At 40.1% G+C, this 23614-nt stretch overlaps 1 protein-coding gene and 1 long non-coding RNA gene across 2 annotated transcripts in view; one reads left to right on the forward strand and one right to left on the reverse strand.

The window, feature by feature from the left end:
• The window catches only part of CFAP58 (cilia and flagella associated protein 58), a 61497-nt gene extending 44820 nt beyond the window's left edge, over positions 1–16677 (forward strand). Inside the window, exons 16-18 of the mRNA XM_026851295.1 lie at positions 9892–10011; positions 11171–11304; positions 16550–16677. Of these exons, the coding sequence (XP_026707096.1) occupies positions 9892–10011; positions 11171–11304; positions 16550–16670 (375 nt within the window). The 3' untranslated portion in view covers positions 16671–16677. The remainder of the gene's footprint in view (positions 1–9891; positions 10012–11170; positions 11305–16549) is intronic.
• Positions 16678–16939: 262 nt separating this feature from the next.
• The window catches only part of LOC113481551, a 99340-nt gene continuing 92665 nt past the window's right edge, over positions 16940–23614 (reverse strand). The window contains exon 4 of the long non-coding RNA XR_003398695.1: positions 16940–17041. This is a non-coding gene — a long non-coding RNA (uncharacterized LOC113481551). The remainder of the gene's footprint in view (positions 17042–23614) is intronic.

A 23614-nucleotide genomic window follows, 5' to 3' on the forward strand; every position in this document is an offset into this window, starting at 1 on the left:
GAGCTAGGGCTTTGATTGGGGATTTTAACTTTGTAAGTGGAAATGTTCTGTATTTTAGTACTGGTGTTAAGTTGAAGGATTAGTATCTTTTAGTGATTTTATGCCTGGCATGATGATTTCTCCATACAATTAGAGTTTCTCTAGTGCCTTTTGTTCTGACACTGATATTATTTTTCCTCTTTTTTTTTTTAAAAAGATGGTTGTGTATCCAGAAGGATTCTGTAAGTAGGGTAGAACCACTCACACTGAGAAAATTGTAGGATCATTGTGTTTATTCTCAGTGCAACTTACCTGAGCTCATACGCCATCCTGTGATGATGTAATAAATAATCATATCTCATAAACAGGCAAGATAAAGAGTCACCTGTTGAAGGTCTATTGAGGGTCTACATGCCTACCTGAAAGTTGTGTAAGCCTTAAGAAGTCAATAGGTATCTGAGGGATGTTCTGTTCTGGTCCTAGCTCTCCTCAGAAAGGAGTTGATTTCTATTTCTGCATATTTTGAATATAGTTTTTGGCACATTACTTTATTTTAGCCTTCTAATCTCAGTCCATCTAGAATTAGAAGATGTTCTATGCTATAGAAATTTACAGCGTGATAAACTGCTCTTAAAAACACACTGACATTTACATTCTTTCCCTCCTCCCACATATGCTGGAATACAAATGGAAGAGAATAAAGTCTTCCTAGGAAAATAGCCTTTTTGGTTTTGTTGGGTTTTTGTTTTGTTTTGGGTTTTTTTTTGTTTAAGGTATGTTTGTTTAGACAGGGTTTTGAAAAAGTGGGTAAGAAAGGTGCTGATCACTTTAATGTCATCAGATGAAGATAATTGGCTGCTCTTTAGAATAAGCAAATAATTTTCCAGTAAAAATAGTGCAAATATTTCTGGTACTGGAAAATGAGAAGCAAAGCAGATTACTTTGCAATCAAACAACACATTTTTGATAAAGAATTTTCTTAGTGGAAGAGTTTAATTTTTACTGAATCTTTGTGGAACTACATTGCCCTCATAAACAAACAGATTTCCCATGATAAATGGTTTTGGACAGAAGCAAGGTTCAAATTTATTTGAGAAATTAGAATAAAACATTAAAATAAATTCTGGGGATCTGCACTATTTTTAGCTGCTCTAATGTGTTTTAGTCAGAAATATTTAGAAGCCGTTTACAAAGATGATGAAGTTGCAGGTGGAGTAAAAATCTCTTAGTTTATAGGTGACAAATGTACATGAATGCATAATCTGGTTTTAAAGTTTTTTAGGAGAATTTATGTATTTACTTGAGTTTGAGCTTCAAAGAGAACTCTGGTAGGTTATCAGATGCCACCCCTCTACATCATGCAAGATTGATTCAATTACATAAGTACATCCTTGATAGATGAATGTCAAGTATAGATTTGTTTTCTCCATTCTAATACACTAATACACATACTCCCAATCCATGAATTTCAGCATGCATGAAGAGATTGTTGGCTTGAAGTATACTTGGTTTATGGTTGTGACTTTTCTCCCACACTTCTAACCTGCTGCTGTAGTCAAGCCTTGGTGTTTCTGAGAAGCAAGGAGCAGACATTATAGGCTTACTCAGCACACTGGTCCTGGGAGCCTGGGGGACTGAGTTTCACTTCTGTGTATCTTTGAGGTGTTTTAGTGAACTTTGGCAATTCATGTAGCAACTCTTTGTATCCAGACCTCTTGTAGAATGAGAAGAGAATCACTGCCCTGGCTGGAAGCAGTATGTCAGCATAAGTACATTAAAGACTTAACAGCAATCAGATACTAAAAAGAGGAGGCCATATAAGTACTCAGATTACATCACTGTTATCTGTAGTCTGCATTAGAAAAGCAGAAATGGTGATCATCAAAGTATTTTATTCAAATGTGTTGTATCTGGTTTGAACTCAGAAATCCTGAGCATGGGTATCTTGTGTCATTAGACTTAAAAATTTTGTAAAATAATCCATTCTTAAAGTTCTTAGTCAAAATTGCCATTAGCTTCAATGATAGTTCTCTAGAATAAAGCCTGAATAAAAAGTTCAGGAATTGTTCCAGTAAATAGCAAATAACTGAAACCAAACTTGTTTACTCCTCATTCCTGTATTCAGCATGTATCTGGGAAGGAAATAAATCTGCTGTGCACCCCAGGGTAAAGTATATTAATCAACCAGTTATCTTGTTAAGGGAAAGTAAATGACTTGCTGTGCTGACTGAATACATTGCAATGCACAATCTTTGCAGTGCTGTTAGCAATCCGATACTGACTGTCAGACATCCAGAAGCTGCTAGAGAAGTTAAAGTACTGGAGGAGTGCAACAACGGAGTAGAAATACATTCACGAGCTCATATTGTATAGTGTGGCCCAGAGCCAGCTGCAAATCTTTATTATTCAGGTGTACCCTTTGGCAGGCATTCTTCCACTGAGGCAAGGGTGTTCTGCTTGTCCCTCAGCAGCAAGATATGGACAATCTTCAGCATCCCATTCAGTGATGGATTATTATTTTGTATGATAGTTGCATCAACAACAAAAACCAACAAAAAAAGTTATTCTACAGGGACACTAGATTTTATCTATTTCAGATCACTTATTTTCATTCTTACAGGAGTGTGGATGGTGCTGTGGTTGAGAAAATGTGCAGAAAGATGCAGCAGCATTAAGGCTGTTTTGAGGCAGTTAGAGGCAGGCAATTAAACAACATTGTGTTGTTGCTTTTTTTGAAAAGATAATTTAAAATCGGACACATGAACACACAAACAGGTATAGAAAGAACCCTGTTTCATCAGCCTTCACTCTGAGACAGCCAGAGATGAGCTGCTGAGTGCTTGGGAGCCATGAATGCCACACAGGGACACTCTTTACCAAGTAGGGTGCATCAGTCAGCCAGTTGCTCCATATCCTCTAGGCTCAGAGCCTTCCCATGCCTGTGTTGGTAGATGTAGCTGTAATCTTAAACAGGGGATGGCACACTTGGGCACAGCAGTTGTCTTTACATAAACATTAGGATTTGCTATCTTTCCCCTTTCTTTAGTCCTGTTTCTGTTTCTTTCATTTTTAAGAAGCAGGCAAGGCAAGCTGAAACAAAACTCCTCGAAGGATAGCAGAGGGTTAGCTTTAATTACACTGATTCTAAAGAAAGCCATATATTAACACATTCATGATTTCAGAACTGCCATGTTTGTTTCTTAGATGTGCTCTTTCTTCATAGGTTCCAAAGTGTAACAGGAGACTTGTCTTCCTTCCCTGAGGTACTTGGCATATGTAGGGAAACTCTGCTATCCTATCAGAAAGATGTATGTAGGCTTTACTGCCTTGTTAGACAGGTATTTGTAGGTTTAAGTGGTGGCTTGACTTTGAGACAGCTGTTCAGAGGTAGCAATTCCAGAACACCAAAGGACTTGAAGCTAAGTGCTCTCATCTTTCAGGGAGATCTAAGGATCTACGTCAAGCAGGTGATTAAAGACATGTAGGTGCCTAACTTACAGATAGGTATTTCTAGAAGCAACTCTGCAGTTTCTCTGGCCCTTCGAGGTCATCTGTCAGATCAGTCAGAAGTAAGAGCAGAAGCTGGGTCTGCTGGGAATGCCCATCCCAGGGCATTAGCTGCAGGAACAGCAAATCATTAACAGCAGAGCCGTGATAATTCTCCTTTGATTCATCTGATTTTTTAAAATTCAAATGGCTATTGAATAGCTAAAATACATGATGTTACACTGATGTTAAAATACAGAGGTTTTAAATCAAATAGTTTACGTTTGAAGAAGATACTTTTTTTTTCTTTTTTTTTTTTTTTTCTTGAAACACTGTATATAGTAATTATTAGCCAGTGAAAGGTTCCCCATTGTTTGCCTTTTAGACTTACTCACTTAGAATATTTAGATTCCTTGTTGATAAGATTTGTATCAACCTCTGAATCTCCTCCAGGATACTTTAAGACAAGCTGCTACTAGAATGTGAAACAAAGGTTTGTTTAGATCTCTCTTCAGCCCAGCTGTCAAGCTGCAGGCACTGTGGAAATAGCTGAAATATTTACATCAATCCATGCCAGGGTAATTCTCACCTTCAAGGAGCAGCTCACTTCTCTTTTGTGTGTATGTATGTGCATGTGTGTTCCTGTTCACACATATAGAACAGGGGATAATTAATTGATCATTGTCTGCAAAGTAAAGTATAAACACTGTGATTAAATGAGCTACGCCGATTAATGATTTTATAAATCTTTAAGTCTTGTGCAATGTCAATAGTAAAAAGCGGATTGCAGCTGTTATTTCAGCAAGAGGCATCCATGGCATTTTCTTCTGATAGATTTTATCCTTGTGTCAGAGTTCAGAAGTTGAAAGGAGGGGAGGAAATGTAACCTATTTTGTCCAATGGACCTCCCCCCCCCCCTCTGTTTTCCCATACACTTCCTTAGAAAGATACAATAGTACAGGTATCTAGCAATAATAATAAAAATAATAGTAAGTTGCAATTGCACTTTAGCTGGAAATGTTTGTACTTTGCTGTTCCTGGAAGATGGTAATAATGCAGCATTCAGCTCTTACTGTTACAAAAAAGAGTCAAGGGTGAAAACCTTAGAAGATGCTCCAAGGTGTTTTTTCCTCTCTCATTAAGCTGTTTTGAAAATGCCAGTCAATTTGGTGCAGTCTGCTTTGTGCCAAAGGAAACAGATTTGCTCTTGAGAAGCATTATTATCAACTGGAGGGATAAGTCATGACAAGTTTAATTGCATTCCATCTAGACTGGTGCAGATTTCACCAAAAATGGGGAGTTTATCCCACCCTTTTCTTCAAATTGTCAGCGTTTTAACAAGAAAACTCAAAGCATCTCATGCAGTGTTAGTATTGCCACATTGTGAAAGGGCTTCAGTGCCCTGTTTCAAACCGGAATTAATTTACCCAATAAAAACCCCTCACATTAGACAGAGGAGGGTCTAGATGATGATGAAAATACAAGCTGTTCTAGGGAACTGCATGCTTGCAGAGGTGTTTGCTGATGGATGTGAAACACACAAGAAAGAGCAGGAGCTTTTGAAAAGTGTTTATTGGAAAAGTTTATGCTGCACATTTCTCACAGTGCTGGAGGCCACTTTTTTCTATTGTTATAAAATTCGTGAAGGTTACCATATGCTAATTTTTTCTACACCTCATAAAACTTTTAATCATAGATGTCCTGAGCCAAGAGCTACTGTGTTAGGCATACACATACACACAAATAAACATGCAGTTTAGACAGGTAAAATGCCTGTGACTAGGTGTGTATGTCTATGTATGTATTTAGTTCTGATTCCAGTGTTCTTTTTAACACTTCTGAAAAGGGATCACAACCCCTTAAGGATGCTCTGCTGCTGCATGGCGTCGTAAACAAAATGGCTCTGGAATTCAGCATAGCACTGACATTTTGGTTATAATGCCAATAAACAAGAAAGCCCCCTGTGACACGTTGGCTGACTTGTTTTCCTCACCAAAGCCATGAGGAACTGTAGTGTGCTTAGAGTTGTGTTGCTTTCTTCACCTTACTAATTGAAATAAGGATTTTTAGCTAGGTTAAATGCTTTGGGATCTGCCACCATAAACTACGTTGCACACTTTTGCTCTACATTTTTAACTTGTTGGGTATTTTCTTTAGCTCGATTGCTGGGAGTCAAAGTTTGGGGATTTTTTTTTTGTGTGTGGGTTTTTTTAGTAATTTGTGTGATTGAAAGGTTTTGGTGCACAATAGGATTTTTGTGGGTCTGGTGGAGAAGGCTGTTGGTGTGCAGCTATGCCAGGTAAATTTATTGAATTATCTATCTGGAAAGACAAGTTGATAAAAATGAAGAAGTTGGGGCTTCATGGCCTATTTCTGCTCTGAATACATCTTCATTAAATGTACGGTCATCCATCGTCTCTGACTCAGAATAATACCCTGGGCTAACTAATAAGCCAGGTCATCTCAGGAGTTTCCTGGTGTCATGGTGAGGGACAGGATGACATGAAATCGAGTCACATCTTTAGAGCTAATACCAGGTGCTTTGGTCTATCCCACCATTGGTGACTGCCTCCCACTCCTTGTCAAGGCAGTGAAATGCCTTGGTGTCACTTTGTGAATGTGCTGATGGTCTTTCTGATGGGGAAAACCAAGCAAATTGGGCTGTACTAGTCAGCAGCAATAGCTTCTTTTGCAATAGGATTGTGCTGGCAAAAATGATTCTTCTTTCTGTAGACCGAGCCAACTCGTGACCCCTGGGTCCTGAAGGATCAGCTGAAATTTGTCAAACATCACCCAGTTTTCTGCAGAAGAAAATTCTCAGTTCACTGTAGAGCAAGCAGGCCCGGAGGACTCTGGATTCTGGCTGACAGTAGGCAGTTAAATATAGGGGAAAGCACCACTCACCTCCCCACCCCCCACCTCCGAATTAATGAGTGAGAGACTTAGGGATGCAGAAACTTATTGTCATGGCCGAGCCTAAAGGCAGATCTGTGGGCTCCTTGGAGCTCCCCTGGAAAACAAATCTAAGACACGAAGGGCTGTTCTAAAAATAATGTGGAGTTTTATTTACGCAGTTTTTATAGCAGGTATTCACAGAGGTGCTGAAATTCTCTTTGGAATGCCTGAAATTTGACTGTAACCCTCAATCTGAGTCTCCCAGTGTGCCCTACATACACAAAATGAATGTGCCCTCATCTCTTCACCATCGGCTTGGTTTAGTTTATGCCATAAACCAGTGAAGCTTTTTGACATTATGGGCTCAGTTCTACAGTCAAACACCTGCTGAATTCTATGGGAATTTTGCTGTGGGAAGTATGACATAAAAAGCTTTGGTACTGGACTAGACCTGAACTGAAGACATGTACATCACTCTTACTCGTGAAGGATTAACAGCATGGAGTTACAGAGAGATCTGATGGATCTTCCTTCACCTCCTCAAGAAGAATTAGTGCCTTGCAGTGTGTCTGTGACTTGAAGTTCTTTTCATCTCAAGAACTCGTAACTCTGGCAAGATGTATGTCGTGACTGGAGCCTGGCATGAGCACGGAGTGGAGTGTGAAGGGAGGCAGTTTGGGACAAGCCAACAAAATCCATTTTACACATGCTATAATGGATTGACTTATTCCTGCCCAATGGGTGAAGGCTTTCAGGTAGCTTTTTCTCCAATGTCATCTGTGCAGCCACCAACAGAAATAAATGTTAACCAACTTCTGCTTTGGACAAAAGTAGTGTTAACTGACTTTCAATAGGTACCAAATAGATTAGCTTACCCTCTTGTTTTTGAATTACTGCTACACTGCTGATTATCATTGATGACTTATGATTTTCTTGTCAGTCAGGATACCTTCTCTCTATCTGGACCCATTGGGAATTATGCATTAAGGACTGCACTTGCATTTTAGTTGTTTCCAAATCAAAAAAACCCCCAAACAATATAGATCCATCTTCTGGGGATGTTAGTTGATACGCTACAACTGAAAGCTACTTTGAATATAACTCACACATCAGACAACCCTACAGGTCTTTCTACATGTTCTATGCTGTATCTGATAGCTGGCTATTTACAGGATATCTGCATGTAATACACATTGTATTGCTTATCTGTCCTTTGCATATAGCTAGAGTACTGTAGAAACCAAAATTTTTCTTTATTAATTTGCGGTTTTTTGTTGTTTTGGGTTTGGTGTTTTTTTGTTTGTTTGTTTGTTTTTTTTTTTTCCTGGGCATTCCTGATTTCCTATGTGTAGAGATAAAAGTATCTGCTGTAAGCAGTGCATTTTTGGTGGTAGTATCACCCGTATTTCTGACTGACTGGCTTACATTTACTCTGGTGGTTGCTGTTTTAAAATTAATAGAAGTGAATTGGGTTTTTTTTGTTTGTTTTTTTGCATCTTGGGGTAAAATGTCAGAAATTACAGAAATGCCAACCCGTGAATATAAACTTCTGCTGCTGAAGAAAGAAGTATCCAGGTTTTTCTTTTAACATTTTGCTGACATATGGTGCTTCTAACTCAGTGACAAATTAATTGACTAGATGTAAAAGAGATGGACAGCGCTTAGCAAGGAAGGACAGTATATGTATTATAAGACAGCTGGTTCTGCCTCTGTTGGATTATGGAAACAATATACATCGGACAGCTAACGAGTCTCTGTTGCATAAGATAGATTCTCCTTATAATAGAATTGCACGCTTTGTCTCTAAATGAGGTTATTATACACACCATTGCACAATGTTTGAAGAGCTTGGTTGGCCCTTGTAGAGGGTTAGGAGAGAAATAAATTGGAAAACAATTGCACATAAGACCTTCAATCCATCAACAGCTCCATATTTATCCAAATTACCATTACACTATTCCAAAATACAAATCTGTGACACATTCAGGGGTGGAATGTTAATACTGACCAGCCAGATTTTGACAAGGCAGATTTTTCTTTTGCTGTTGTTTTTAACTTGCAGTAAAATCTTGCTTCCTCAGAAAGAAAAGGTGGTGGTGGAAATCACTTGTAATGACATAACAGCTCTCTGCTGAGAATGAATTCTCAATTTAATTTTTGCCACTATGCAAACTTTGAATTTCAGGAGGTTTTGATTTTTCCAGAGACAAACTGTGAACAACTTAGTTTATAAGGAAGTCTTCCTCAGTAATATTCGGATTTTAAACGCAATGCTTGCAAAAGTAATTTATGATTTGAAGTGCTTCCATTTTTGGGTCCCAACTTGTGACCATTATAGTGCATTGTTTTCAGAAAATGCTCAGGTCTATAAACTCCAAACTCCTTATGCTCTTGAATACTGGACACCTAGAATTTTACATGTTCACAATAACAAGCCACTTCTGAAAATCCCGACTCAACCGCTGAGCAAGGCCAAATGTAGCAATACTAGGTGATACGATGGTACTCTTTCCCACATCAGCGGAAGAGTTCTTTGGTAAGGGTTGTAGACAGAGCTTATAAAAACTGCAGCAAAAAAGGGTCTTGTCAAAGCCAGTGTAAATAATCACCTACCCTATTTTTGTCTTCTTCAGTTAAATCTTTTGTCTGCTAGTCTGTCTCTCCAGGTACCACACAAAGATGGGATCTTGCTAAATAATGTTAAATAATAATAATCTTAGTCTGAGAGAGTAGTAACTAAAAATACTGTAATGCGCTAAGTATGAAGGTGGCTTTGTTTAGAGCTTTATTCCTCAGACTAAAACCAAGTACATCCTCAAAACGCAGTTGAAAGCGGCATTTCATTACAGAAAGTTGTAAGTGCGTTCATGGTGTGTTTCTGTTCAGACATGGCTATATCCAATTCCCACAAGTATACTGTTCCAACATGAAGGAAGAGGAGACAAATGACAAATAAAAGTTACTTGGTGGTAATTGTGCTAGTCATAGTTATTCTGCTTATACTTTCCCTTTCCCAGGGCTCCTGCAGAGAAACTGAAAGTTTGTGTATGTGCGTGTACATGTGCTTTGCAGGATTTTCTTTGGAAGAAGTAGTTCTTCTTTTGTACAGTCCTTCCCTGACATTTCTATAGCCTGCTCACATCCTGTTGAGTGAAGCTATGATCCTTAATGTAAGGCAATGTGGCTCATAAGAAGAAACACTGCAATAAGCACAGTTACTAGTAATTAATTTCCCACCCCTGAATACTCTTCCAGTAACTGTTTTATATTCTCTGTGGTAGAGTGTGCTCACTGATGACAGTGTTTAAGAGTATTTCATTCGTGGTTCAAAGTAGCTGGATGTTTCTCTTAATGAGCTCTCCCACTGCTATCACAACAACTTTAAATACCTTATGGCTAGTGAGGAAAGACTGACACACAGGCAGATTTGTTTCTGCAAATATCTTGCATTTCAGTGAGGTTGATTTCATCACAGGTTTTGCTGCTGCTATAATAGTTTTATAAGAGCTCTTCCTCTTGTCTTTTTGTTAGGAAAAGGAGAAACTCTATGTGGAATTGAAGCACATCTTGGCCCGGCAGCCTGGGCCTGAAGCCGCAAAACAGTTGCAGCTCTACCGGCACAATCTCCGAGAGAAGACTAAACAGTTGAAAGTAAGCAATGCCATTTTGTTCTCTTTTTAACAAACTAGTGGGAATATATTGAGAACCCTGTTTTAAATTCTTGTTATTTCTCTTGCAATGTATACATGTGTGTTAGACTTGCAACTTTTATAGGGATGACAGAAGTAATCTGTCCTAACCCCTTGTCACTAGAAGGGAGGATTTCCTGGTTCTGAAGACATCTTGTAGGAAACTTTGAAAGCATGACATTAAGAAGTGATTCTTTGATAGAATAAGCTGATCCTCCCTTGTTCTTGCCTGCATGAAAGATCAGTCTCTGCAGGAGTTCATCTACTTCTACAGCTTCTCTCTTTGTTGAAGTCATCATCTCCTGTTCACTGCATCATAATCACGTCTATACTAACCATGAGGAAAAAAATGCAGGAGCAGATGGGCCCTTAGGAAACAAAGAGGCTGTTATGCAAATCTTAGCTTTCCGTTGAGAAGAAAAACAATGTAGAAAATGTAAAATAGAAGCCAAAGTTTAGCTAAACTGAATGTGATTTGAAGTTTTCCATACGGTTCCCATTTGTCCTTAATGCAGTCAATTGCTACTGTGTATTTCAGGCACAGTATGCTGTAACACAGTAGCGTGCATGCCATTTTGTGGTGCCAGGTCAAGTTATTCTCCTTCTTAACGAAGGAAAACACACTGTGCACACTCGTACTTTCCTTAAAGTTTACTGATTCACATGAAAGCGGCACTGTATTCATATTTGCGCTGCCTGGTACTACTTTGCCTGTGTGGATTGAATTGCTTCACATAACAAAGTGGATCCCTGTGAATATTACCCATTATTATTGAATAAATTCCTGCTTTATTATTTTTTAAAACCTTAATTTTGGGTTTTCACCCAAATTTGTGTCCCAGAACATTAAGAGCTAATGTATGTATTAACACCATTCCCATAATGCTTGGAGCATATTTTACATGTTTTATTGTTGTTAAATGGTATAGACTTAATTTTGTAAATTGTCCTTAAATGAGCAGAGGTGATCAAATGAAACATCATGATAGAAAATGAGATGTGGTGGAAAACCGTGATGTCTTATATCATCAAATGTGAAAGGAAAAAGTGCTTCTAAAAGTACTAACTTATGTATAAGTGAAACTAACATCTGTTTCTGCTTTTTGCCTTTTGTTTGTTAGGTTTTGTCCTCAGAATTGAATATGTATGAATCACAGAGCCAAGAACACAAACATGAAATTGAAAGACTTGCCAAGGAGCTTCTGAATGTGAAGAAGAAATATCTGGCTCAGAAACGCAAAGAACAACAGGCCAAGTATGGGAAAAGAACAGTTTTATCTACACAATTTTCTGCATAAACTTGATTTTCTTTAGAACCTGCTTTACCCTATTGATCAGATTGTGGCCAGATTTGACTGAGGGGATATACTATTGTTGCCTAATTTTCCTGAATGTTATCCTTCATATTACTTCAGTCTGGTCTAGATTTACCATGATCTTCAAGGCCTAGATTTACTGTGAACATTCAAGGTCAGACTAGATGGGGCTCTGAGTAACATGATCTAATTTGCAGGGACTCTTTAAAGGTTCCTTCCAACCCAAACTATTCTATGATTCTATAATTTGACGTGAGAAACCAGACACTAATCTGTGTCCCCTGGGCACCATCTCATTGATATGGATAATTTAACTGGACTGCAGAACATGCCACAACATCTCTGCTGGATGTTCTTGTCCTGTCCAGAGTAGAGAGGGAGAATCACCTCCCTTGACCTGTTGGCCATGCTTCTTTTGATGCAGCCCAGGATACAGTTGGCTTTCTGGGCTGCAGGTGCACATTGCTGGCTCATGTCCATCTTTTCATCCACCCAAGTCCTTCTCCATAGGGCTGCTCTCAATCCCTTCATCCCCCAGACTGTATTGATACTGGGAGTTGTCCTGATCCAGGTGCAGGACCATGCACTTGGCCTTGTTGAACCTCATGAGGTTCACATGGGCCAACTTCTCGAACCAGGTCTCTCTAAGTGGTGTCCCATCCCTCGGGTGTGTCAACTGCACCACTCAGCTTGGTGTCATCTGCAAACTTGCTGAGGGTGCACTCAGTCCCACTATGTGTCTATGTCACTGATGAAGATATTAAACAGTATTGGTACCAATACAGACCCCTGAGGACACCACTGGTCAGTGATCTCCATCTGGACATTGAGCTGCTGACCACTACCCTCTGGATGTGACCATCCAACCAAATCCTCATCCACTGAACAGTCCACCCATCAAACCCATATCTCTCCAGTTTAGAGACAAGGATGTTATGGGGGACTCTATCAAAGGCCTTACAGATGTCCAGATAGATGACATCTGTAGCTCTTCCCCCTGTCCACTGATGTAGTCACTCCATCACAGAAGTTGGTCAGGCAGGACTTGCTAAAGCCATGCTGGCTGCCTTGAATCACCTCCCTGTCCTCCGTGTGCCTTAGCATAGCTTCTAGGAAGATCTGTTCCATGATCTTCCCAGGCACAGAGATGAGGCTGACAGGTTGGTTGTTCCCAGGGTCCTCCTTTCTACCCTTTTAAAAAATGGATGCAATGTTTCTCTTTTATGAGTCACCAGGAAGTTCACCTGACTGCCATGACTTTTTAAATAGCATGAGAGATCCTCAAGCATTTTGAGGACCTCAGTGCATTTTACAAGTTAAAATTGTAATGAAACAGTATCTAATATGGGGGACAACCTTTCTTCAAGTGTCAACTACATAGTCCTGGTGTAAGAATAATGTCATTATTTCCAAAATGTGGTAGTTGTGACTGATGAATATTCCCTTTTGGTGGCAGATATTATTGCCAATGGTTGCAGGGAAGAGCATTCTCCAACCAGTTCTTGTTTCTTTCCTACCTCCAGATGGAGGAGAGTGAGCAGTGCTGAGTCTGGCTTTGTCAGGTGTCTTACTCTTTTGATGGTAGAGCCTAAGAACTTTCCTGTAGGTAATTATTGTCTCTCCTTAACTAGTAGCAGTTTGATGGCACCTCCCTGCTACTCCCAGTCCACAACTGAGCATTCAGCTGCTCCTCTTGATTAAAGGAAAATGACTAGCATCTTAGTTGCCCAACTTGTGGCTCATTAAAATGACCTAATTTGCAAAGTCTGAGAGATGAGACTATTCTGATAATGAATCTCCAAGCTGGGACAACAAAATTATTAGTCACTTCTGAAAATGGGGTTATTTACTTTAAAGAGAAGATTCTTACATTTCTGCAGTTAGATGACATGATCTGTTACCAAGTTTTCCTGTGTATGCATTTTGTCTTTCCACCCCTTTCCATCCTCAGCCTGTCCCTTCCTCACACACTAAAGCCAACAATTCTCTACGTTGCGGAATATAATTCAAAGCTGCCTGGATCTATTTATTCCTTAATCATATTTCAGCCAGCAAACAGTTTTGATGACTAAATTAGCAAAATTGTCAGTGATAAACTGTGACTTTTGTCCATCTGAAAATCACATAATGTTTAGAATTAGAAATAATTGTGCAGTGCTAATGGCCTTCCTGGAGCTTTAGGATCAATATGTGAGGCTACCATAACGCCTGATAATCCATTTCCAGCAGCTAAGTATCCTCTTCACAATAGTCTTAATGTTTCTATTTTGGGCCCTTGCATCATGTTTTTTTCTGTTCCTCAGATGAGAATAAATTCACCCGTGTTTTGTTGTTATAGCATACCTAGAATTAATTCCTGTCATAACTGTTGAAAAAAACCCAGCTTGTTAGGGGCATAACTTCTTTAAAGTAAAACAAAAATATTGTGCAAGATGATGGTGACTGAACTTGGGTCTGGTAATCATATACAGTGAATGGAATTTTGTGTTGCAGGTCAATTAGTGCTGGACTCATCACATTGTTTATAGGTTTGGGATAGATATCCACCATTAGTGCATCTTTTTGCGTTGTTGTTCTTGTAGGCAGGCATGACTGTATTCCAATGAGCATGGTGTCTTTGTGACATATGTGTTTTGGAAGTACATTCAGATGCTGTTAGTGGTGTTCTGCAGGTTGATAGCATCTCATTGCTCCCACATCAGGCCCAGAAGCTACCAGCAAGTCAGCCCTGACCTGCGCTTCTCTTGTCTTTGTGGCAGCCAAGAGGTGGCCACAAAGAGGCCCAGGACGCTGGGCTTTGCTCTCCTCTGCCCCTCATTGCTTTGTTCTCCAGTCCAACCTGTTGGACTACATCCTGCTTTGAGGAATACACACACCTCAAGGCATAACTAACTGTATATCAGTCCTGGATAGCTGCAGCTTCTGTAATCTCTAGACTGCGCTTAGTGTTGCCCAGCAGCAGTGCAAAGGCAATAACCTTGTTGTGAATCCTTCCTTCTCCAAACTGCCAATTGTGCAAGACATGTTTTTTGCTTTCTGCAATAGAGAGAGCCTGTTGTGCAGCCAGATACTTTCTAGAGGAGTCCTTCACTCCTGACATACAGCCATTCCACAACGTTCCTGCCTTGGACTGGGCTGGACAGGCACTGCCTGGTGTGTAGATGCTAGCCAAAGAATTGGGCCATTTGATCTGTACAATCTCAGGTTGCTCTAAATCCCAGCGGACACCAGACCACCGACTTGATCACTATGATGTTAACATCATGTCTGAAATAAATGTGGCTGGGTTTGCTAATAAAAAGAGGATGCTGTCAGGACAATAGCATTAATAGCATTATTGACTACTCTGGTATGAAAGAGAATTAATACTCTCAGATAACCTCATACAAAGGTACCATCTAAAGCTTTTATTGATTTGCACAAGATAACTCTGATTTGTGATTTAAAGTCTTGATACTGAACTAATGCACCTTTCCATGGGATGCTGAAGGAATATGAGTGACAACAAGAATTTAGCTTTGTGTTCAAGCTGAAATTCCAGTGTTTAAGATTTTGGTTGTGAATTTGAAATCCTCTTTTTCTGCTCTTTGATTCTGAATGTTCTTTCCCAGATGTCATAGGCTTTCTTTTTCTCAGTCTTCCCATTCTTTTCTTCTGCTTGCACACTTTCTGCTTCCCTACTTTTCCTAGTTGCTTCTAGCACCAGGGTTCCAGTTTGACCTTGATAAGGATTGTTGAGAAAATATGAAGCTTAAATCCACACCAGAGACCTGATCCTGCAGTCCTATATATGTAAATAACTGCACTGAGAGATGTCGGTAGCAACTCGGAGCTTTTGCATGTGGCTGCTTGCACATTAATTCTGCATAATATATTACAGTATTTGGCTGCATAGAGTTTTCCATACTGATGAGCACATCTGTTGGCTGTCTCCATGGGAGCATGAAGAAAGAATGAGCATGGACTCTGGATCATTTTCTCTCCCCAAAGTTGGAAGCCCAATAGTGAGATAGGATGAGCCCTCTAAATATAGCATGTTAGTTTTTAGTGCTGTCAGCTGGCACATCCATTAGTGCTATATTGATACAATTAAAAACAGTTATATATGGTTTTCATGGTTAAGTTCATCTATGCCATCTTTTGCCTATTCTCCCACCTCCATATGGGTTAAATTTGGAAAAGGAAGCTTAACTAGTCATCCTACAGGTTTCTCTGAACTTCCTCCTCTCCCAACACAGTTATTTAGGGACGAAGAGAGAAGTAGTAATTCTAGGAAGTGTTTTCTTTTACTGAGGATGGAGAAAGGGTACTAATGTGACAAGGCTAGATTTTGCAAAAGCATGGTTGCACTCACGTTTGTGTCTCAGTCTCAATGACTGTAAAATAAAAGTAATGTCACTGACCTTCTCTGTAAAGCCTTGAGACCTCTGTTGTTATGATAAACTAGTACTTCATAATGCTTCACTTGGTTAATTCTAAATATCTCAGGACCTTTCTCCGAAACCTCCAGATATATCACAGTGAGTTTGATATGCTGCCCTTTATATTTGTTGTGCTGTGCTTACGTCCCCAACCTCATAAGAGTGGAACCAGCTAACCCTTGTTCCCTCCTAAGGCCATCAAATTCAAACCCTCCTGGGTCCTCCGATGCAGCAACTTCCAGGGGCTGTCAGTGCACTCACAGCACACTGTTAGTTTTCTGCAAATGTCACAGGCAGGGTAATTATCACTAGAACTTTGTTAAAATGTGAAGACAGATCACATCATTCATTAAAATTCAACAAAGAAAAAATATCTCCCTTTGATGAATGTAGCTGTTTGTTTGAAAACAGGCATATACTTGCTAGAATGAGGTGGTGATTAGAAATCTGAATTCACAGTGCTCAGGTACAAACTTACTCTAATGAGGTGCTCTGACCATTTTGGGGAGTAGCATGAGGAAAGCTCATTTAATTCTGATTTTTAATAATTCCAGAAAGCATCAGTAGTCTTGTAATTAGATCCAAACAGACACTTAGTCTTGGTGGTTTAGCCTAACAGGCTTTAATCAACATTTTTTTAATGATCACTGGATAGGTGGTTGCATCAAAGAAACTTTGGAGGACACAGATTCCCTTAGTTTGTAAACATCATTGGGCTGCAGAATGAAAGATGTATATTCCTTTTCTTTGTTTCTATTTAAAGGGAGAAGAAGCGATTCTTGACTGACAAGGAGCCTGAGCTTCCATGCCACAGGTCTGATGTTCCTCGCTTCACCGGAGGCGGCTTTGCTCTCAGCAGACCCCTTCCCAAAATTACAGCTTAGGAATGGACTCATCACATTCCCATTCCCAGTTTCTTGCTAAACTCTATTTGTGCTGACTTGTTTGAGAAACTGTAATTTTAAAAGAAATTCAGAATCAACTTTGCCTCTGAAATCATTGTATTGCCTCCAGGAAAAGGCATTTAATAGTAGAATTTACATAGTTTTGATTTACAAACTGTGAACCAAATCTGCCCATATGATGCCAGCAGAAGCCTACACTGGTGTAACTGAATACTGGAGACCATGCAGATATTTCTTCAATACTGTGTCTCTATTTAGCACTGTAACACTACAAAATGCCTTAATACGTAGTTATTTCCCTTTATCTACCTCTGTTGTAAGCACTCCATTTATCTTCTGACTCAAAGCACCTGAAAGAAATGAGAAAACAGAAAAGAAGAAAAATTAATAGGCTGATGTTTAAAGCCCTACTGAGCAAATGCAAAATTAACAAGTCTTAACTTAGATGTATACCTGTAGCAGTTCTTTGTGCATGTAGTATATAATAGGGTTTATGCAGTGTTTGTTACAGTTGTTAGTAAGATCAAGGAAGTTTGTGGCCACAATGTACATTATTAAGAATGTGATTTTGTTTACTCTGGTAGACACAATGTGACATAATTATGTCTGTGCAGTTTGGGGGACTGTAAACACTGACTGGGACATGCTGTTTGCCCACATAAATCCTTCCAAGCTATTCAAACTTGGACCTAAAACACAGCCAACTTTACTCTTTAATTTCTAGACACTTGGGCATTTTTGTAACTTTCAGAAATTGTTTTTGTAATACAGCAGGAGCCCTCCAACCTTTTCAGCCAAAAGAGATTTAATTACCATTCATTAACAAGTGAAATAACAAAGTCACGGCATGAGGTGCTGAAGTATAGAAAACTTTCAAGCTGTAAAATAAAATGTTTTGAAACTGATTTGTACATGGAAGCTTTTTCCCAGCCTGGGGGATAAAAATACTTGTCCAAAGAGATATACTGATAAATATTTCACATGCACAAAAAAAAACCCTTTGCAAAGATTTTGTTCTTTCCTTTGGTGGAATACATAATTAAATATTAAAGCTACTGTGGGAAACTTTTAATGGAAGTGTTTAATTCAAAGGAATCAAGTTAAATACGACAGGGATCTACTTTGCTTTTACACTGGGGACCAGAACACTTAGCCATCAGATCCATTGTATTTTTCTTTTGTTCCCAAAATAGCTATTATTGCTTTTTCACTGTCAAGTGCATTATGCTAAAGTTATCATTTTAGGGCAGTCATGCTGTCTGAATCTTGTCTTTTGTGTACCTGACATGTCCTTATAGTTAGAATAATTGAGAATAACTGACATGGGCACTTGAGTTTGATGGGATCTCAAGTAGCTTTTACTGAAGCTTATAAAAGCCAGTATTTGTTAAGGTCCTGAGTATCCAGCCTGGAGCTGGACTCTGCTGTGCTTACTGATACTGGAAAGTCATTTTTACTGAAATAAATAATCAAAGTCACATTTATTAATTCACATGAATGAGAGGCACAGTTAGACTACTCGAACACTATCACACTGTAGAGAAGCAACTTATTTATTAAACTCTGTATGTACAACATACCTCCTAACTTATCCAGAGGTAATCCAAGTCTGTGTACATCTTTCTCTCTCTTTGTTATCAGTGTTTAGGAGACAAGGTGTTACAGTGGTCAGAGCAAAGGAAAGGGAGCCAAGCAGATGGAATCTGTTCCTTAATTGCATATATTTTTATGAATACACTAATACAGATTATTTTCTATCTTTAGATGTACTTAATAGTAGCTTGCATTGCACAGATTGGACTATTTTTAGAGTAAGAAGCTCCATCCATAAATGATTCTTGACTTGAGTTTTCCAGTTTCTAAAATGGGTAGGATAGTATTTGTCTAATGACTTGCAAAGGTGAATTCACTTATGTCTAAGAAGCAATTAGTCTTCTAGATTAAAAAAAAAATCAACATAGAGAAGTGTAAAAAAAATTGTGATTTTCTCATACAATACTTTGTTCTAGTCTGAAAAGCTGCGAAGGGAATACAGTAAATTCCACCTACAAAGTACAGGAGCTTTTACTGTGTCCATCCACAACTTCAGGCATCCAGATGTGAATGTGTTGGCTATTATCTCCAGTTCTGTTGCATTATTTACTTACTACTAGAAAAACTAAATTCATAGGTTAATTTGGAAAAGAAAAAAAAAAAGGGGGGAGGGGGGAAATAGAGTCATCAAATTATTGCCAGTAACTTTCAGCGTAATCAGGAATAGAATAACTGCAGCCAGCTTAATTTATAGTGCTAGAGAGTGTAAACTATTTCTGAGTTCATATAATAGAATGGATTAAAGCATACCAAATCTGTTCCCCCCCTGGTCTATAAAAGTCATGGAGCTTGAAAAATTGCTCTGGATGTCTATGAACCCAGCTGATGCTGAGGTGCTTTTAGTGTTCAAGGATTTGGCTTGCACAGCAGGGAAAGGCAGCGCGTTAATGAGAGTATCATTTGTTCAGTCACTTCTGCATTGTGAGCAGCAGCTCTGAAGTGCTTCTCCAAGTTTTGTTGCAGAAAAATGTTAATTGAATTCCAGTCTGTGCAAGATGTAAGCCTAGAAGCAGGAAGCATATCTTTAACTGCTTGTTCTTGTAAAGATACGTGAAAAGATGGAGGCGAAGGTCTATGATCCATGGTACTTAAGTTAGAGGAAATCTTCCTTCAATTTAATTGGTTTGGATTGGAGCTGTAGTAGCTTACACAGTAAATCTATCCTGGACTCTTTTTCAGTGAGCAAAGTATGTAATATTGTTCATTTTCAGAGCTCTTGCAATATATAGATAATTTTAAAAGTAACTTCATATCTAACAAGCTCTGATCTTGTCTGGCAGGTCTGTATTCGGTGTATTGTACAAGCAGGACACAAACCAAACACTGTACACTGAATTTACCAAGTTCAGAGGCAGGAGCACGACCCTTCTGGGATTACCTGTCAGCTACCAGAGACATGGAACAAGAATCCAGTCCTTAATTTACATTTGCTTTGTGAATTCACAGCAGCAGGAGCACATACTACACACCCAGTAACATGTCCTGCTGCTGTAAATCTTGAAACCCTTTGCATCAACAGCAGTGAAAAAGCAGGTCACACAGTGGGCTTTGTTGTGTCGAGAGCTACAAACTCCAGAGCAGGTTGGGCAGGCAGAAGGAACAGCTGAGACTTGGCACCTGCAGACTCTTACCAGCACCACAGAGCAGAGGCTTTGCTGAGTAGAGCCACAGGTGCTGAGCCCTGGGGCACGAACGGGCCTTAGGGGCCCTGATCAGCTCCACCTGAGCCCAGGGGCACCACTTAACAAGCTCAGCCCTGCAGGTGAGTTTTTTGTGGTTTTGGTTTTTAGGGAGCAGTTGGCCCTTCGCTGCAGTCTGACAGCAGGACATAAGAACAGTTTTAGTGCCATCTTCAAAGTACTTTCAAAGACCAAGTTGCTACAAGGTAAAGAGGGATGCATTGTGCGGGTAAAGGGGCTGTGGGTGTTGAAAGCCCAGGTGAACAAGAGGAAAGGTTTCCCTCCCAGATCCTGTGAACAAGAAACTGCTCCAGAGGTGTTCAGCTGCATGTCCCAGAGCACTGCCTGCAGGTGGGTTGCTAGTAACTAAGTGCACAGTGCCAGATCTCAGGCTGCTGTTTCATAGCCCTGTGTTAGAGTGAAACTGTTGTGCCCTAACAAAGTTGCAAGAAAGAACAGAGAGAAATAGATCTTTGACTTAATCTCTATCACCTTGTGAAGATACCAGAGGGTAAAGTCAAGAAGAGAAGACAGGCAGCAAAACCAGTGTTTTGCATCTCTGAAGCGTTAATGACTCTTCCTGAAAGTTAGCCCATCCCAACTATCTTTACCAAAATTAGAGTCTCTAAATCATGTACGTTTGTACTTAGGCACTTTAGCAATTGAGTATTATTTTCCTAGCAGGTGGTTTAGCTGTTGTGCCATCTCCTCTAGCAGAATGTATTTTTAGTGTGTTTCTAAAAGCAGGAGCTTGATTTTGATGCTCTTTCTGTTCCCTACTTGGGCACTTTTTAAGCAGCCCCATGCAGATCAGCCACTTGTGCTGTTCAGCATACAGAAAGATGTCAGGATCTCATCCCATGGGCTTCGCAGAACCACAGAATCATCTAGGTTGGAAAGGACCTTGAAGATCACCTTGTCCAACCGTTCACCTAGCTTCCAAGCTTCCTTGAGGAACCTTATTTTCCGAGGGGAAGGTGAAGCTGTGCCTGTGGCACACATGGGTGTGGGGGCGTAGGGCAGGATCTGCAGGACATGCTGCGGGTGTCTGAGGTCAAACCCCCTGCCTGCTCTTCTGCTCAGCCTTACCCTTCAGCTTGCTTTCCCTCTGAGTTGGAGTATGTATGTGGATTTATTAAAGTGATATACTTTTTAAATCCCTCTGCTGATCTCAGTGGGTTTATATAACCTCATCACAGGTGTATGGAGCCACCCAGACAAGTCAGTATGAGTAAGGCTGTGGGAATGCAGCTCTGGGGCTGGAACAGGTTCCAGACCTGTTGAGAGCCTCCCCTGGCCTTTGCTGCCTCTCAGCTGGTGAGCACAGGGTGCTGAGCTTTCTCTTGGGGCCTGCTCTGCCTTCAACAACCTGATCCCTGCAGGAGCAAGGAAGTTTGGAGGTGAAGCTGCAGTCTTGCCCTCAGCTCACTCCAATGTGAAGAGGCTGAGTAGGGCTCTCCAAATGTTGAGCAGCTGGTGTAATGTGGCCACCCCCAGGTTACGACCTACTCTGTGGCTGTCTCACAATGCAGCCGCAGTGTGGTGCTCATCTCTCCTGCAGCACCTCCTCTGAGAGGGCAACGAACACAAATGTGTAAGTCATGGCAACTTGTGGAACTGGTTCTTAATCAGAGGGTATTTGTGGATTTTCTATTTGGGATCCTTCTTGTCTTAGCTGGAGTGCTTTCAAGGTGACACCATGTTTTCAAGGAGGTACTGCGTCCTCCAGGGATGATGAAGGGCTGTCAAGGCTGACCTTGTCATGGCTAGCCAGAGCTTTCTCCTAACAGTGAATTTCCTGGTTCCACATCCTATGCTGGCTTTAAGGGCAGTCTTGTTCCCTTTTTCCCTTTCTATGAAGCCTAGACCAGCCATTTTCTTTATTTTTACTATTCTTTATTATTTTTCAGATATTGTCAGGTTTTTTTTTGGTGTTTGTTGTTGGTTTTTTTTTTAAGCTCTTCTGCTTACCTAACATCCAGAGAGAAAAAAAGGCTGCAAAGATTGTTCTGAAGTATGTTATTTTTGCAGGCTGGATCTTGGCAGATCTGAGTTTCCCTCCAAGATGGCCAGAAGCCTCCTTTTCTGGTGTGGGGCACTTTAATCTGTCCAGGTGTGAAGTGGATATAACAACTATGCTTTCAGCCAGTCTTGACTATTTAAACTTCACAGTTCTTCACAGCAAGAACCATTTCTCAGGGCTTTTTTTTTTTTTTTTTTTTTTTTGGCAGAAGACTAAGCAGTAATTTAAAGCCATTTTAATCTGAAATGAGAATCTACACAGAGTTTGAATGTACTTCAAGTGAAGTATGTATTTGCAACTTTTATTGATACCTCTTAATTTTCCGAGTGTTCCTGTAGAAACAAGGTATGTTTGCGTAGCAGCAAAACGTGCTGATAGCTCGGGTTCATTGAGAGCTGTAGGCTGATTAAACCACTCTCACTTAGTATTTTTGCTTTTTTTTGGGATCAGCACTGGAATGCAGGTGATTATGTTTTCTGCAGGGAAGAATGGTTAAAGAAACTGGTCAGTATGTGCTCCTGTCTCCCCTCCCCTGGAACACCCTGAAATTTTGTGCTGAGCACAGTGTACCTCTGGAGGAAAACCACATGTTTTGTTCAAAACATTAAAATAGTAAAAAAAATTTCGAGTGCTGTGTTCATCTCCTGTGGGAAAGCACAATTTTCTAGGACTGCTCTGACATTCTTGTGATCACAGGTGATCATTGCCAGAAGCAACCCTGTGGCAGCTGAGCTGCAGGAATTGACCACAGGTAATTGGCCAGATTTTTAGCTGACCCCAATTGCGGAGTAAAATGTGTTTGCTTAAACCATCTTTGTCACTTCAAATGAAAAGGTGCCTGAAGCAGTAGTTTAAACAAGCCTGTTTTACTTTGCAATCAGGGCAGGCTATGAGCAAATACATGCTCAGTTACTGCATCTCACTTGAAGGGTGGTAACCTGCAAATTTGTGAACATCCTCAGAATTTCTTGGGTTTGCTCTGCAAAAGTTGTGCCTCATTGCAGCCCCCTTTGATGAAGGATGTGCAGAGGCACGTGGTATGGTTGAATGGCAGGTCAAACTCTGGGGGCTGGCTGAGTAATAAATGTTCTCAACTCCAAGTCCCTGTTTGAGCTACCCTCATCCCCTGCAATTTTTGTGTTATCGTTCAGATGTATTCTCTCTTGGCGGGTTAGGAAAACTCATCACTGGAGTTTTATTTTAACTGAGTGTACACAAGTCTTCCAGAAATTACCAAGTCCCTTGCTGATTCAGATGCTGTAGAGGAAAAAGAGAGGCCAATCTGAAATGTCTCAGACCAACCTTCTTTCACAGCCCTGCGTTGCTTTATTTGCTTAGTGGTGAGCTATTTGCTAAGTCCTGATGCTTGCACCGGTCCTGAATTTGGAGCAGCTTCAATAGTCAGCTTTTGCCAAAGTTACCTTCAAAATTCCTTAAAGCAACCTCTGTTGTGGTTTTGGAGTGGATCCTGTTGTCCTTGTTGCAGAAATAAGGGTTTCAATTGGTATGAAGCACAGCAGACGAGTTAAAGCTACCTGTATTAACCGGAAGAAGTGAGCAATTAAGTGAACTTTGGTTACAGAAGTCAACAGGTCTCTGCTTGAGTACATTAGCTGAGGGTTTAGTGT

This window comes from Athene cunicularia, assembly GCF_003259725.1.
Source record: "Athene cunicularia isolate RWA chromosome 6 unlocalized genomic scaffold, athCun1 chr6_part1, whole genome shotgun sequence".
Classification (NCBI taxonomy): domain Eukaryota; kingdom Metazoa; phylum Chordata; class Aves; order Strigiformes; family Strigidae; genus Athene; species Athene cunicularia.